Source organism: Budorcas taxicolor, chromosome X (genome assembly GCF_023091745.1).
Source record: "Budorcas taxicolor isolate Tak-1 chromosome X, Takin1.1, whole genome shotgun sequence".
Classification (NCBI taxonomy): Eukaryota; Metazoa; Chordata; class Mammalia; order Artiodactyla; family Bovidae; genus Budorcas; species Budorcas taxicolor.
The window spans coordinates 100,337,501-100,352,685 of NC_068935.1; the positions used below are offsets into that span (position 1 = coordinate 100,337,501).

The 15,185-nt window shown below is 41.0% G+C and overlaps 1 protein-coding gene across 1 annotated transcript in view; it reads left to right on the forward strand.

The window, feature by feature from the left end:
* Positions 1-15,185, forward strand: part of MAOB (monoamine oxidase B) — a 119,918-nt gene that overhangs the window by 95,313 nt on the left and 9,420 nt on the right. The window contains exons 6-11 of the mRNA XM_052662936.1: positions 1,119-1,260; positions 2,692-2,841; positions 3,838-3,997; positions 9,271-9,367; positions 10,525-10,578; positions 13,773-13,830. Coding sequence (XP_052518896.1) covers positions 1,119-1,260; positions 2,692-2,841; positions 3,838-3,997; positions 9,271-9,367; positions 10,525-10,578; positions 13,773-13,830 — 661 coding nt within the window. The remainder of the gene's footprint in view (positions 1-1,118; positions 1,261-2,691; positions 2,842-3,837; positions 3,998-9,270; positions 9,368-10,524; positions 10,579-13,772; positions 13,831-15,185) is intronic.

Here is a 15,185-nt window from a genome sequence, read left to right on the forward strand (position 1 = left end):
AGAAGCCCCACAGTGAGAAACCTGCACACCGCAACTAGAGAATAGTCTCCACTCGCTGCCACTAGAGAGAAACCCACACAACGATGGAGATCTAGCACAGCCAAAAGTAACTACAGAATTAACTAATTGAACAAAAATTTTAAAATTTAGTTTAAAAACAGAGTTCATCTTTCTGAGGCGATATTAGAATAAATAGAGAAGGTACGGGATGAAATAGAAAACATAGGAATGGATTAGACCACTTAGGACTTTGAAGGCTATGGTAAAAGATCTGAATCTTATTCTGGTTTTGAAAGGATGCCACTGGAAAGTTTTAAGAAGCGGGGGGGGTGGGGGTGGGGTGGGGGGGTGACGTGACTTGATTTACACTTGAAAAAGAGCATCACAGAGGCAAAGGCAATAAAAAGATTTTGGCTTCAAGCATGGTAAATAGATATTAGGTGTGGACAAGTGGAACCTTGTCCAGGAACCAGTCTGGAGGAAATAATTGCAATAACCTTGGCAAGAGAGGTTGCCAAATTGGTAGTGATGAAGATGGAGTGATGTGGTGAGAAACAATCGGACTTCCCAATGGATTGGGTGGGAGGGAGAGTGATGGAAAGAGAAATTAAAGTTGATTTCTCTAGTGTTGGCCTTAGCAAGTGGATGAATGGTGATGCCTTTTACTGAGATGGGGATGACTGGAAGAAGCAAGTGTGTGGAAAGTCATGCCCGACTCTTTGTGACCCCATGGACTGTAGCCCACTAGGTTCCTCTGTCCATCGGATTCTCCAGGCAAGAATACTGGAGTGGGTAGCTATTTCCTTCTCCAGGGGATCTTTGCGACCAAGGGATTGAACCTGGGTCTCCTGCATTGCAGGCAGATTCTTTACTACCTGAGCCACCAGAGAAGCCTGATTCTGAGTTAGGTCTTTTGATGAAGGGGAAAGTATATCTCTTATTCCCCAAATCTCTGATGTCATGTTTTATAATATTAAATTCTAGTGATTACGGATTTCTGTAAATTGCCAAATTGCATTCCACTTAGCCAAGTAAATTTGCTGTTTGAATAATTTCCAGACAATGAAGAAGATGCTCCCCTGCATTTGTCAATGTTGCTCTTATTTCTTCCTGAGCAGATCTTCGAAGCAGCTTGCTATTCTCTTTGTGAACCTTTGCGTCTCCGCAGAGATCCATGAGGTCTCCGCTCTCTGGTTCCTATGGTATGTGAAGCAGTGTGGGGGCACGACCAGGATCTTCTCAACATCCAATGGAGGGCAGGTACCCATTCATACCCGGACCATTCCAATAAAAAACCACCACCACCTAATTGAAAGATCGCCATTATCCATCCTTCAGTCATGAACAGACGGAGCTGGAGGCACACTTGTGGCTTTTGGAGTTTAAGCATAGCAGCTCAAAGTGACTTTTGAAAGGGGGAGTCTGTTGTTAGGTACCAAATGTCACAACCCAGTGGCCAATAGCATTTAAAAAATAGGCTTTTTAATATACTTTTGCAATCTTCCATTTGGATATACATCCAATGATTAATATGTTTGCAAGAGACCAGCCGATGAACTGGGTACTTCTTAGAAAGCTCAACAGAGAAAATCAGAAATATATTTTCAATTAAAAACACATACACCACATGGAATTCATTCATTGCTTATTTCCTGAACCCCAGCCTTGTATAAGGGGCTGTGCTGGGCACTGTAGGAAATGGATTAGAGTTCTTAGATAATCTGCTTGACAGCCATTTTCCTTTTCTCTCCTTACTCTTCCTCCCCCTTCCTTCCTCTCATCTCCCTTCTCCTTCTTCCACTCCATTCTCTTTCTCCTTTACCTTCTTCTTCTGAGAACTATTTGAAATAGTCTTTTTAAAATTTAGCTGAACCGAACATGTAGGAGGAAGTGGTCAGCTCAAATGTATGTACAATCATGCAGAACATTTTGAAGCGTTTTCCTGGGCTTGGGACAAGGGGGTGCAGGGAGGTGGAATGACCTCAGTGACCACAGAGACAGCAGGTACCTGACCCAGGGTGAGACAGACAGACTGTAACAGGGAGTAAGCTGGCCTGGGGACGGGTAGGCCAGCAAGGTTCTGAGACTGAGTGACAAGGAAAGGGGAAACAGGCCTATGTGGGCTCAGGCAAGTGATTGACCCAGCAACCCAATCAAAGGATGCAGGTATGGCACAGAGCCGGGGCAGTGGCCAGGCAGGTGGGACTTGGGAGTCAGGATGAGGATGTCCACCTGAATTTGAAGCCTAGGAGCCCATCAGAACATAGCATGAAATGTGGCTGTTAGAAAACCGGTGATTTTGTTGAAAGCGGCTTCCCAGGTGGCACTAGTGGTAAAGAATCTGCCTGCAACGCAGGAGACCCAAGTTGGATCCCTGGGTTGGGAGGATCCCCTGGAGGAGGGAATGGCAACCCACTCCAGTATTCTTGCCTAGAGAATCCCATGGACAGAGGAGCCTGGCGGGCTACAGGCCATGGGGTCTCAAGGAGTAGGACACGACTTAAGCTACTGAGGACAGATGCATCCATCATTAGTTAGAAAACAAAGGTGAAAAAAAAAACAGCCACGAGAGCAACATGAAGCTAAATACCTCACACAGTAAAGATGTGTGAGGAAAACTAGCAATTTAGCAATTTGTATCTATTTTTATATTTCCTACTCACTCCTTGGGTCTTTTTTTTTTCTTTCCAGGAGAGGAAATTTGTGGGTGGATCTGGTCAAGTGAGTGAGCGGATAATGGAACTCCTGGGGGATCGAGTGAAGCTGGAGAGGCCTGTGATCCACATTGACCAGACAGGAGAAAATGTCCTTGTGGAGACCCTAAACCATGAATTGTACGAGGTAACCAAGAGCCTTAAACCAGGTGGAGGAGACCAGAGTACCATAGGTAACCAGAGCGTAAATAAAGCCAAGAACGTTCCAGATTTCACAGACAATGTCTTTGCCCAAAGTGAAAAAGCTACCTCTATCTGAAAGAAAGGAAAATGGAACCATAATATTTGGGGCTAAGTTGGAAGATTTATAAAATATATATTATCAATCCTCTGTATTGGGCTCCTGCAGAATTAGAAAACCAAAGAAAGCATTGATTTAATACATATTAAGTGTTTCCTATGTGCCTGGCTTTCTTCTAGGAGTTGGAAACATAGCAGTGAACAAAACAGATAAAATTGCCTGCTTTCATGTGATTTATGTTCTAGTGAAGGAGAAAAGCTGTAATCAAATATATAGCTAAAACATAGACAATGCCAGATAGTGATGAGTACTGTGGAAAAAACCAAGCAGGGAAGGGACAGGGGGATGATGCCAGAGGTGGGGTGGGCCATTGGTCATGCAATTTGAAATAAGGTCATCAAGGAAGGTCTCACTCAGAAGGTGATGTTTGAGAGCAGAACCCAAAGAGATGATCGATTGAGCCAGGTGGCTCTCTGGAGAATAATTTTTCAGATAGACTCAACATCAGTGCAAAGGCTCTGAGGTAGGAGCAAGCCTGGCATAATGAAGTAATAGCAAGGTAGTAAAAATGGTGATATTAAGAGAATTGTGGGGAAGAGTAACAGAAGATGAGATCAGAGATGTGACAGGGGTTCCTCTCATGTATGGCCTTGAAAGTGACTGTGAGGAACTTGGCTTTGACTCCAAATGTGATGGGAAGTCATTGGAGGTTTTGAACTAAGGAACAATCAGAGCTCATTTTGATTTTAACAGGGCCCTTCTAGTTTCTCTGTTAAGAGATTAAGTGGGGGACAAAGGTAAAATGAGGGAGAAACATTAAAAAAAAAAAGAGCCAAACCAACCCACCAACAATGTTTAATCACACCATTTTTTTTTTTCCAGGCTAAGTATGTGATTAGCGCTGTTCCTCCTGTTCTGGGCATGAAGATTCACTTCAATCCCCCTCTGCCAATGATGAGAAATCAACTGATCACTCGTGTGCCTTTGGGTTCAGTCATCAAGAGTATAGTTTATTATAAAGAGCCCTTCTGGAGAAATATGGGTGAGTACTTTTCTTTGGTAGAAGGTCCAAGAAACTTGGTGCAAAGTTACACATTTGTGTATAACTGTTTTTGTTAGCATGCGGACATAAAACATTCATCCAGGTTCTAAGGTCAGTTCCATCAAGTAAAGTACATTGGCACAAACTCACGGAATTAACTTTCCTTAGAATATGATTAACTCTTTTTATGATTCAATATGGGCTTCCCAGGTGGTGCTAGTGGTAAAGAACACACCTGCCAATGTAAGAGACCCTGGTTTGATCCCTGGGTTGGGAAGATTCCCTGGAGGAGGAAATGGCAACCCACTCCAGTATTCTTGCCTGGAGAATCCCCATGGACAGAGGAGTCTGATGGGCCACAGTCCATGGGGTTTCAAAGAGTTGTACACGACTGAGGCAACTTAACACAGCACATCATAACTCAATATAATGTTTACTTAATCCTTTCACAAAATTTTGTGAAAATAGATTATTAACACTTTCTGATACAATTTTTTTTAAGTACGAGTTTATAGAGCCATTCACAAAGATGGGGATTCTGAAAATTTCCAGGCAATTTCTCCCTTGTGTCAGGATTCTACTGTGTAAAATAGATATTCAATAAGTGTGTTGCTCTGCTGGATAGAACATTACAGAGATGCCCACTAAAATACTAGATTCTGCAACGATGGAAATGTTCCAGAGTGATTCTCTCCAGTACAGCATCCACTGATCACTTGTGTTGAGAATTGAATACTTGAAATGTAGCTAATGAGACTGAGGACCTGAATTTTTCAATTTTGTTTCATTTTAATTGCTTTAAGGTCAAATGTAAGAAGCCACACATGGCTACTTCATTTTAATTGCTTTAAGTTTAAAAATATTATGCAGCCATTAAAAAAGAGAGAAATAATACCATTTGTAGCAGCGTGGATGGACCTAGAGATTATCACACTGAGTGAAGTAAGCCAGACAAAGACAAATGCCATATGATATGACTTATATGTGGAATCTAAAAAGAAAAAAAATACAAATGAATTTATTTACAAAACAGAAACAGACTCACAGACTTAGAGAACGAATTTATGGTTACCCTGTGGGGAAAGATTGTGGGGAGGAATGGTTAGGGAGTTTGGGATTGACATGTACATGCTGCTCTGTTTAAAATGGATAACCAACAAGGTCATAAATGTATAGCACAGGGAACTTGGCTAAATATTCTGTAATAACCTAAATGGGAAAAGAATCTGAAAAAGAATAGATACGTGTGTATATATATTAATGCATTAACTGAGTCACTTTGCTATACCCTTGAAAATATCTCAACATTTTTTTTTAATTAATTAATTTATTTTTTTACTTTACAATATTGTATTTGTTTTGCCATACATTGACATGAATCTGCCATGGGTGTACATGTGTTCCCCATCCTGAACCCCCTTCCCACCTCCCTCCCCATCCCGTCCCCCAGGGTCATCCCAGTGCACCAGCCCCGAGCACCCTGTATCATGCATCGAACCTGGACTGGCAATTCATTTCACATGTGATAATTTACATGTTTCAATGCCATTCTCCCATATCATCCCACCCTCGCCCTCTCCCACAGAGTCCAAAAGATTCTTCTATACATCTGTGTCTCTTTTGCTGTCTTGCATACAGGGTTATCGTTATCATCTTTCTAAATTCCATATATATGCATTAGTATACTGTATTGGTGTTTTTATTTCTGGCTTACTTCACTCTGTATAATAGGCTCCAGTTTCATCCACATCATTAGAACTGATTCAAATGTATTCTTTTTAATGGCTGAGTAATATTCCATTGTGTATATGTACCACAGCTTTCTTATCCATTCATCTGCTGATGGACATCTAGGTTGCTTCCATGTCCTGGCTATATAAACAGTGCTGCGATGAACACTGGGGTACACGTGTCTCTTTCAATTCTGGTTTCCTTGGTGTGTGAAAATATCACAACATTGTTAATCAACTTTACTCCAATATGAAATTTAAAAGCTTAAAGAAAGAAAAAAAATTCAAATGTACAAAAGCCACACATGCCTACTGTATTGAACAGCGCACTGCTAGAGTCTTATCACATTTACCCTCATCACAGCTCCTTTTCTTCCAAGAGGAGGCCAGGTAAGAACAGTCAGTACCTGAGACTGAGGGCAAAGGGAAGGGTGGACTGAGATGAGGACCTAGATTACAGAAGATGAGAGGAAGGTTGTGCTGAAGGCAAAGGGGGAAGTTACACATTTTTCCCTTTGGACAGTTCTTACTGTATCTACCCCTTTCCACCACAGTGCAGCCTCCTAATCTTCCGCCTTTGCAGGACATTCTATTTAGGACTGTTACTGGGTTGGTGCATCAGTTGAGCAAGTAATCTATCTTTTCCAACGAACCAGTGACCCATCATGGAGAGCTTGCTAGTGCTAAGCTGCTTCCCTCCGTGACCACAGACATTTCTCCACATCTTGGCATTTAAATCTACTTTATTTCAACAAGTGAACAAACAGTAATTCCCTGTATGGCTCTATCAAAATGTGTCCAGTAGTTATGCTGATAATAGGCATTTCCATTGTTTTTAAGTTTTTACTATTATATACGATGCTGCAATAAACAGCTTCTTCTGTATCGCTCTGAAGATTTGAATAGGAGCATTTCTTTTTGATAAAATCTGCAACTTTTATCATTAATAAGGCTTCAGAACTATGTAAAATCATTTTGTCAATTATCTCTTTATCCTGTGCTCATTAATTTTTTTTCTGCATATGTTGCAAATATTTTCTTCCAGTGCATCATTTTTAAAAATGTGTTTATGATGGTCTCATCCTACTAGGAAATATATCTACATGCGCTTTTCTGGACCAACCATTCTTTTTCTCTGATCTTTGTCACTGGGTTACAAATGTGTTTTTTTTTGTAGCACTCTATATAAAAGGGGCTTCCCCAGTGGCTCAGCGGTAAAGAATCCGCCTGCAGTGCAGGAAATGCAGGTTGGATTCCTGGGTCAGGAAGATCCTCTGGAGGAGGGCATGGAGACCCACTCCAGTATTCGCGCCTGAGAAATCCCATGGACAGAGGAGCCTGGAGGGCTACAGTCCATAGGGTCGCAAAGAGTCACATAACACTGAAGCAACTTAGCACGCATACACATTCTCTCTTCATTATTTTTCCTATAATTTTGTCCTTGGTAAATATCAGTCATTCTTCCAGATGAATGTGATCATCAGCTCAGCATTCCTCCTTCCACACTCCCACACTAAAAAAAGCTTCTCATGTGTTATTTGAATCTGAATAGTCCTCTTTGCATGCATGTACTAAGTCATTTCAGTCATATCTGAATCTGTGTGACTTGCAGGTAACAATATTGGAGTGGGTTGCCATACCCTCCTCCAGGGCATTTTCCTGACCCAGGGTTTAAACCCACATTTCTTACATCTTCTGTGTTGGCAGGCAGGTTTTATTTTATTTTTTTTAAACCACTAGCGCCACCTGGGAATAGTCCTCTTTATCACTGACCGTAGGTACAATATCTTCTCTTTTCTCCCTGAGGATGTTACTTGCCACTTTGGCGGGTATTTCTACTCTTTGTCTTTTTTTCCTGAGGGTTCCTTTTTGTTTGTTAGTTTGTTTCTGCTTTTGTTTGCTTCTTTTGTTAAAGGACTTTCTTAAATGTCTAGATGTCCTTGAATGCCCCTTTTTAAGAGTAAGGCTGGACCAAGTTAATCAGAAGTCCCCTATGCATGGGCAGAACTCCTCAGCTTTCTACCTACAAATGACAGAACTACTACTGTTGTCACATGACTTGTCCTGGCATGAACAGGACTCTTCTCTTTGCCCCTTGGTCCTTTGCTTCCTCCCAGCGCACCTGGGTGGTACAGAGGCCAAGCAGCGTCTCTGCCCAGGAAGCAGGGCCTCCACCCCAGCCAGTTCAGCTGACTATGTGACCAGTGTGCCCTTGCTCTTTTCTCTTATCACATCCTATCTTCTTTCTTGTCTTCTTATAACATGGTGATTCCTTAGCTCTTTCTCTTGTATTCTTAAATCTTCTTAATTTCTCGGACAGACTTTAAACATTTCTTCTCCCCATAGTTCAGTTTTTCTCAATGTTTTTTTCTAGCCCCAGTACACCTGAGGGGCATGCAAGTGCCCCTCAATCCAGTGATCAACTAGGATGTTGATTCTCACAGATGCAAAGTGGGGAGGGTCATGAAGGGAGACAGAGAAGCAAATGCGGGTTAAAAGGTCTACAGGTGTGCCTGCTCACACACAAGTTGGGGACATTGCATATCCTCCAAGTTCTTTCTCTAGTCTTTATTCCTCATTTTGAAGCCCTCTCATTGGATTTTCTATACAACCTTTGTTCCAAGGTGTCCCACCATAATTTTGTTCAAACAAGCCCAATTTCCTAGTAAATGATGGAGCAGGAAGAGTGGTACACTGTAGTCAGATCTTATTCTAACGTTTAAAATTCTGCCCTGACATTTTCACCATTGCTCTGTTGTATTCTTTTGATAAAATTACATATCTTTTTTGTTCAGGAGGGGAATCAGATAAGCACGTTTGTCCAGAAATGAGCTGAAATTGTTTCCCAAGTTATTCTGGAGGTGCTATATGAATCAAGATAATTGCCCTATCTACAGATAATCAAGAACTAGTTAGAATAAGTACATGTACACTATGTCACTTCAGTCATATCTGACTCTTTGTGGCCCTTTGGACAGTAACCTCCCAGGCTTCTCTGTCCATGAGATTCTCCAGGCAGGAATATTGGAGTGGGTTGCTATACCCTCCTTCAGGGGATCTTCCTGACCCAGGGATCGAACCCACATCTCTTATGTCTCCTACATTTACAGACGGGTTCTTTATCTCTAGCACCATCTAAGTGGCCCCTCATAAAGTGTGAATGTTCGGTGCCTTCTATTTTACAGGAATAGACTAGCATGTCTTCGACACATCCTTGATTTTGTGTAATTTCTTGTGAAAAAAGAAATGGGGACACAGGTGGTAACAGTAAGGGAAAACAAGATTTCATTTAATGGTGGCCTAGATTAATTCATGATATCACATTGCTTCTTTGCAGAGAGGAACTTAGCATTTGAGTTTTTCACCAAATGTTGGCTCCTTCATTCTCCAAACATCAGTTTGATTTGCCTTCATATATTTAGAGTATAGGTCTTATTTTCATCCTTTGGGCTTCTCAAATTGAAAACTGTATGCTTCATTGTAACTGCTACAGGTAGTTTTATAGGGTGATGAATGTCTTTTTCCATTTTGTTTTTCTCCAAGATTACTGTGGAAGCATGATTATTGAAGGAGAGGAAGCTCCAGTTGCCTATACATTGGATGATACTAAACCCGATGGCAGCTATCCTGCCATAATAGGGTAAGGCATGCTTGTGATGGTGTGATGATCTTCCATATTGACAGTATATTCATATACTATCAATAATTGTGTCCCAAACTTTGTTCAATAATTTTTTACCCAATGTGACTTTTCTCCAAATCCAGCAGTAAGAAAGATCTTATTGATTTTCTGCAAATAATGTCTTCTGGTAATTCCCTGATAGTCCACTGGTTAGGACTCTCTGCTTTCATTACAGGGGACACAGGTTCGATCCCTGCTGGGGTCCTACAAGCCACATGGCAAGGCCAAAAAATAATTTTAAATAATATCTTACAATGAATAAAAATTTAGAAAGGGATTAAAATATCAATAACATTTTAAACTGTGTTATACTAGTTTTCTTCCTCATGTTTAGCACTGGGAGTTGATATATTATGGTAAGCTATCTTTTGTGAAAGCATGATATGAAGATTTGACTTATGGTATTCCACTAAGAAGGCTTCTTGTGGAGGCTACATGAGCATCAATGGTACTTATGTGGGATGCTGAGATTTCCCGTAAGAGAGACGCCAAGACCAGCCCAGTTCTCAGTTTGGTAGGGAAGAGCAACGTAGATGTGGATGTCATGGGGATGGAGAGGTGGTGATTACCTGGAGCAGCCAAAACTGAGATGGGTCTTAGGATATGTATGAGTTTATTTCAGAGAGAGCCAAAGGTCAAAAGAGGGAGATCAAAACCAGTTGGTTAGTTGAGGACAATCATAGGGCTGGAAATGGAGGCAGATTCTAGAAGGCTGGGCAATTGGGAGAAGCATATTGAAGACAGAACCAAAGAACAAGAACTGGATGGAACTGTAAAATCTCAGGCACATCTTAGATAGGCATTTGAGACCCAGGGTGTATTCCTATTGACCACCATCCATATATGGGGAGATGGCTTAGTCATGGTATACCCCCAGGCAAAAATTAAGGCCAGTGATCTGTTTTTAGTCCCTTGAATTCCTAAAACAAGAAGGTATCTTTTAATGTCAGGAATGTAACACCTAAATAGTAAAACATGGAACATAAGATAGTGTGTTGTTTGTTTCCTCTGGTTTACTTTTGATTTGTACACTAGACACATGTGTAGCTATAGAAATGAGCCCAAGATGATAGCATCCATTGATTTTCCCCCATTTTCTTGATTGTATGTTTTAGATTTATCCTTGCCCACAAAGCCAGAAAACTGGCCCGTCTTACTAAGGAGGAAAGGTAAGGAAAAAAGTATCTGTTCTTTCTTTCCTCCCTCTCTGCCTCCCTCCCTTCCTTCCTTTCCACCTCTCTCCCTTCCTGCGCTACCCCATACCCCTCTCCTTTTTTTCTCTCTGTTTCTTCTTTCTACCTACTTTCAACTTCACTTAACTTTTTAACTTAGAGACTGCTTAATGTGTATTCCTAACATGACATGTCTGGTATGTTTCATCATGAGGGTCTTGTAGAGAGGCACAAGGCTGATAACTGAAGAACAAAGTATTCAAAATAATATTTGTTGAGTTTATCATATATAAGATACCATGCAAGGGGCTATGGAGAATACAAAAATGGATATAGCCCAGGAGCTGAAAACTTACTGGAGGAGGTGAAAACCAGGTAAACAAACAACCCCTTGCAGGGCACTCTGCCATACATCCTGCATGAATGATGCATAACAATGAAAAAGTATAGGTACAGACTGACTAGGTTCCCTGGAGGTGGCAATTTCTTTCAGCAGTTGGTATTCACCACTACCAACTATTTATTCCCATACCACCCCTGATAACACGGTGTGCTTCTGGCATGGTGTGCATGTTTAGTCATGTCCGACTCTGCAAGTCCAAAGACTGTGTAGCCCGCCAGGCTCTTCTGTCCATGAGATTTCCCAGGCAAGAATACTGGAGCAGGTTGCCATTTCCTTCTCCAGGGCACATTCCCAACCCAGGGATCAAAGCCATGTCTGCTGTGTCTCCTGCTTTGGCAGGCAGATTCTTTACCACTGCGCCACCTTGGGAGCCTCCCTGATAACATATTTACCAACTAAGAGCCCCTGGAGGGCTTCCCAGGTGGCACTAGTGGTAAAGAACCCGCCTGCCAATGCAGGAGATGCAGGAGACATGGGTTTGATCCCTGGGTCGGGAAGGTCCCCTGGAGAAGGAAATGGCAAACTACCGCAGTATTCTTGCCTGGGAAATACTATGGACAGAAGAGCCTGGTGGGCTACAGTCCATGGGGTCACAAAGAGTTGGACATGATGAGCGTTCACACGCAAGAGTCCCTGGATACATTATGGCACACCCTCTCCTGCCTCCATTCTTAACTCGCTGCTTTATGACTATTGCCACCACTGTGCTTGGCCAGAGCTATGGAGGTCTGATTGGGCCACTTATCTAAAAAGTGTCCCCACTAGAATATTAAGATTCAAGGAGGGATGGATTGGGAGTTTGGAATTAGCAGATGCAAACTCTCGTACATAGAGTGGATAGACAACAAGGTCCTGCTGTATAGCACAGGGAACTATTTCCAATATCTGGTGATAAACCATAATGGAAAAGAATATGAAAAAAAGAATGTACACAAATTACATACAATAAAACATGTTATAAACCAATAAGAAAGTAGTATTATCTGTAAATATTAATAATTACAGTATTAAGTAAAATAAAATGTTGCAAAACAGTAAAAAAAAAAAAATCTATGAAAGTAGGAAGTTTTGTCTGGTTGGTTCACTGCTGAATCTCCAGTGTGTGGAACAGATCTTTTCCCAATATGTCTTTTGATCATATGTATGGCTTATTCATTTTATACTATAATAAAGATTTAGCTTTTTATGAAATTAGGTTGATCTGTTTTTAAAAATCGTTGCTTCTGAATGGTCTATCATGCATAGAAAAGACTTTTCCATTTCAAGATTGTTTTAAATTACTCATTTGCAGTGCTTTTCTGTTTTCGCCTATTCTGTGTAAATCTTTAATCCTCCTGAAATATATTTTGGTGTAAGAAGTCACATAGGAGTCCAATTTTGCTTCTTTCAGGGTAGCCATTTGTCCCAGTGACATTGTATCAAATAACCTATCTTTTCTTCATGAGTTTAAAATGCTCACCTTTATGATTCTAAATTCCCTTATATATTTTTAGTTCTATTTAATTTTCTTTGTTCTGTTTGACTATTCCTCTGCTTCTGCTAAATTAGTCCTTTTATGTAAAAAGAAATTAGAAAGAAAAAATGAAAGAGAGAGAGATGGTAGGGTAGAAGGAAGGGAGGAAGGATGGAAGGAAGGAGGGATGGAAGAGAGGGAAGAAGGGAGGAGAAATTAGGAATTTTCTTTTTAAATTTATTTTATTGAAATATAGCTAATTTACAATGTTATGTTAATTTCTTCTGCACAGCAAAGTGACTCAATTATACATACATATACTAGGCATCTTCATATATTTTTATTTGTAGAAAGAGTTCCTGTATTTAAGTAAGATCCCATTTAACAATACTATTCTATAAAAATCAGAATCGAAATAAGTCTTTTCTTGTACCTTAATTAACTAATTATGACTTTTGGCTTATATCCGATTCCCTCATGATCTCTTAAGGGCTATCATTTATCAAGCATTATTACATATGTACCAGTTGTTGTGGAGATAGTGAGGGACAGGGCAGCCTGGAGTGCTGCATGCAGTCCATGAGGTCAAAAAGAGTCGGACACGACTGAGCGACTGAACAACAACAACCAGTTACTCAACTGGAAACTTTATAGGCTTTCTACCCATGGTTCTCAAACTTAATCACCTAGAAGGTTTGTGAAAACACAGATGCTGCCACTGCTGTTTCTGAGTTGGCAGGTCTGGGATGAGATCTGAGAGTCTGCATTTCTGACAAGCTCCCAAATGATGCAGTTGCTACTGGTCCTGGGGCCACACTGTCTTACCGTGATTAGTGAAAAATTCAGGCGAGTTTGTGGACAAAACTAAAGGTCGAAGAGCTTAAGTAACCTGCTTAAGACTTCACATCATGGAAGAGACAGAAGCAGAATTCAAAGTTGTTCTTTCTCCACTTTGCCCATTTCCTCTTAGTGGGATGAGGAGAGAAGGAGGGTAGCAGGAATCCTATCTTGGTCCTCCCAGAATTTCCAGTGCTTAGGAAATTGAGAACAGGTACACAAGGTTTCCTTTGATGAATGAGTAAATTGCCCTGTGCCCCTGGTGATGCAGGCAATGCATCCCTTTCTTTTCATTATAACTTTTTGTGACCTCGTAGATTTCAGATACTGGAACTAAAATAAAGTGCCTTGTTTTGATAAGTTAAGATCAAATATCAAGTGGAAGCAAAAGTTCAGAGGCTCAGAATCTTTTTGAATGATGAGAATCATAGGTACCTCTTCCACTTTTGCTTCCTTCTTCATTTTCATTTATTTATTTTTTCTCCCCTCTTCCCATAGGTTGAAGAAACTCTGTGACCTTTATGCAAAGGTTCTGGGCTCACAAGAAGCTTTGCACGTAAGGCTTCCCAACCCTTCCCTATGAGAGAGAGATCTTGCTTTTCTTTTTCTCTTTTTCTTTCTTTCTTTTTTTTTCTTCCCGACTTTGGCAGCACTGTGCAGCATGTGGGATCTTAGTTCCCTGACCAGGGATTGAATCTGCACCCTGCAGTGGAAGCTGGGAATCTTAACTACTAGACCACCAGGGAAGTCCTGAGAGATCTTTCTTTGTTGTCTTGGGCCTAGCAGTGATGGGCTCAGGCAAGTCAGGTTCTAGAGCTCATGTTTTCCTTGATCTTTTCTTGGAGGGGTGTGCACAACACGGCTGGTCAACTTATGAGTTGTCCCAGAAGGGATGGGCCCTGGCTAGTGGCAGCTTGAAAAGTGAAAGTGAAGTCACTCAGTCATGTCTGACTCTTGGCAGCCCCATGGACTATATAGCCTACCAGGCTACTCCATCCATGGGATTTTCCAGGCAAGAGTACTGGAGTGAGTTGCCATTTCCTTCTCCAAGTGGCAACTTAAAGACCCTGCAAACTAATGTGTTTTACGTGATGCTACCCTTGTCCCTGAGTTTAGAGCTCTTCCTAGAGCAGGGAAGCAATGCTGATTGGCTCAAGGTGAGCCTTAGCTAAGCTTCCTAGACATCTTTGCAGGTAGTTCTCCTCCCCTCCACGTGGCTAAAGGCAGGATGATATGGGAGGCAGGGCAGTAGGGGCATTTGGTGATAATCAAAGGACCCAGTGTGCCCATAACCAGTAACCATAACCACCACCCCCATCAATATTTAAAACAATAAGCCGACATTTCCTTCCATTCACCAGACTGCTGGGTTTTTAATGTTTTGACAGGGATTACATCACCTTTTGAAAGCTTTTGTTAAATCCAGTTATCCATGAATCATTTGAAGACAATGGAAAACAATGTACAAATGAGCGATTAAAGCATAAGGAAAATCTAATGAAGGGGCTAAGAATGTTTAACTTGTTAAGCCTCTTAAATCCAAATCTCTGCACCGCACATCATGACCTAGTTGAACAGCTCCATGGCTTCATCTTATCTCTTGAACATTAATTTTGCTCAGCTTTGCAATGGCTGACTTCCTCCTAGTCAAAAGTTGTTGTGGTTTTTGAATTTGTCATTTTTGTTCATCCTTTTAAAGCAAGAGTTACTTGTTATAGGTGAAACACATGCTCTTGAAGCTTCACAGAATTAATCCTCAGCAAATGAACAAGAATGACAAATTGATTGGTTTGGAGAGAAACATAATTATAATGAAGAATGGGTTTTGTTTCATTTTTCACTGTCATACACCATTTAACAAGATTAAATATAAGCATAGCCTCTGGACACAAGGATACTGTGAGTGAGGTA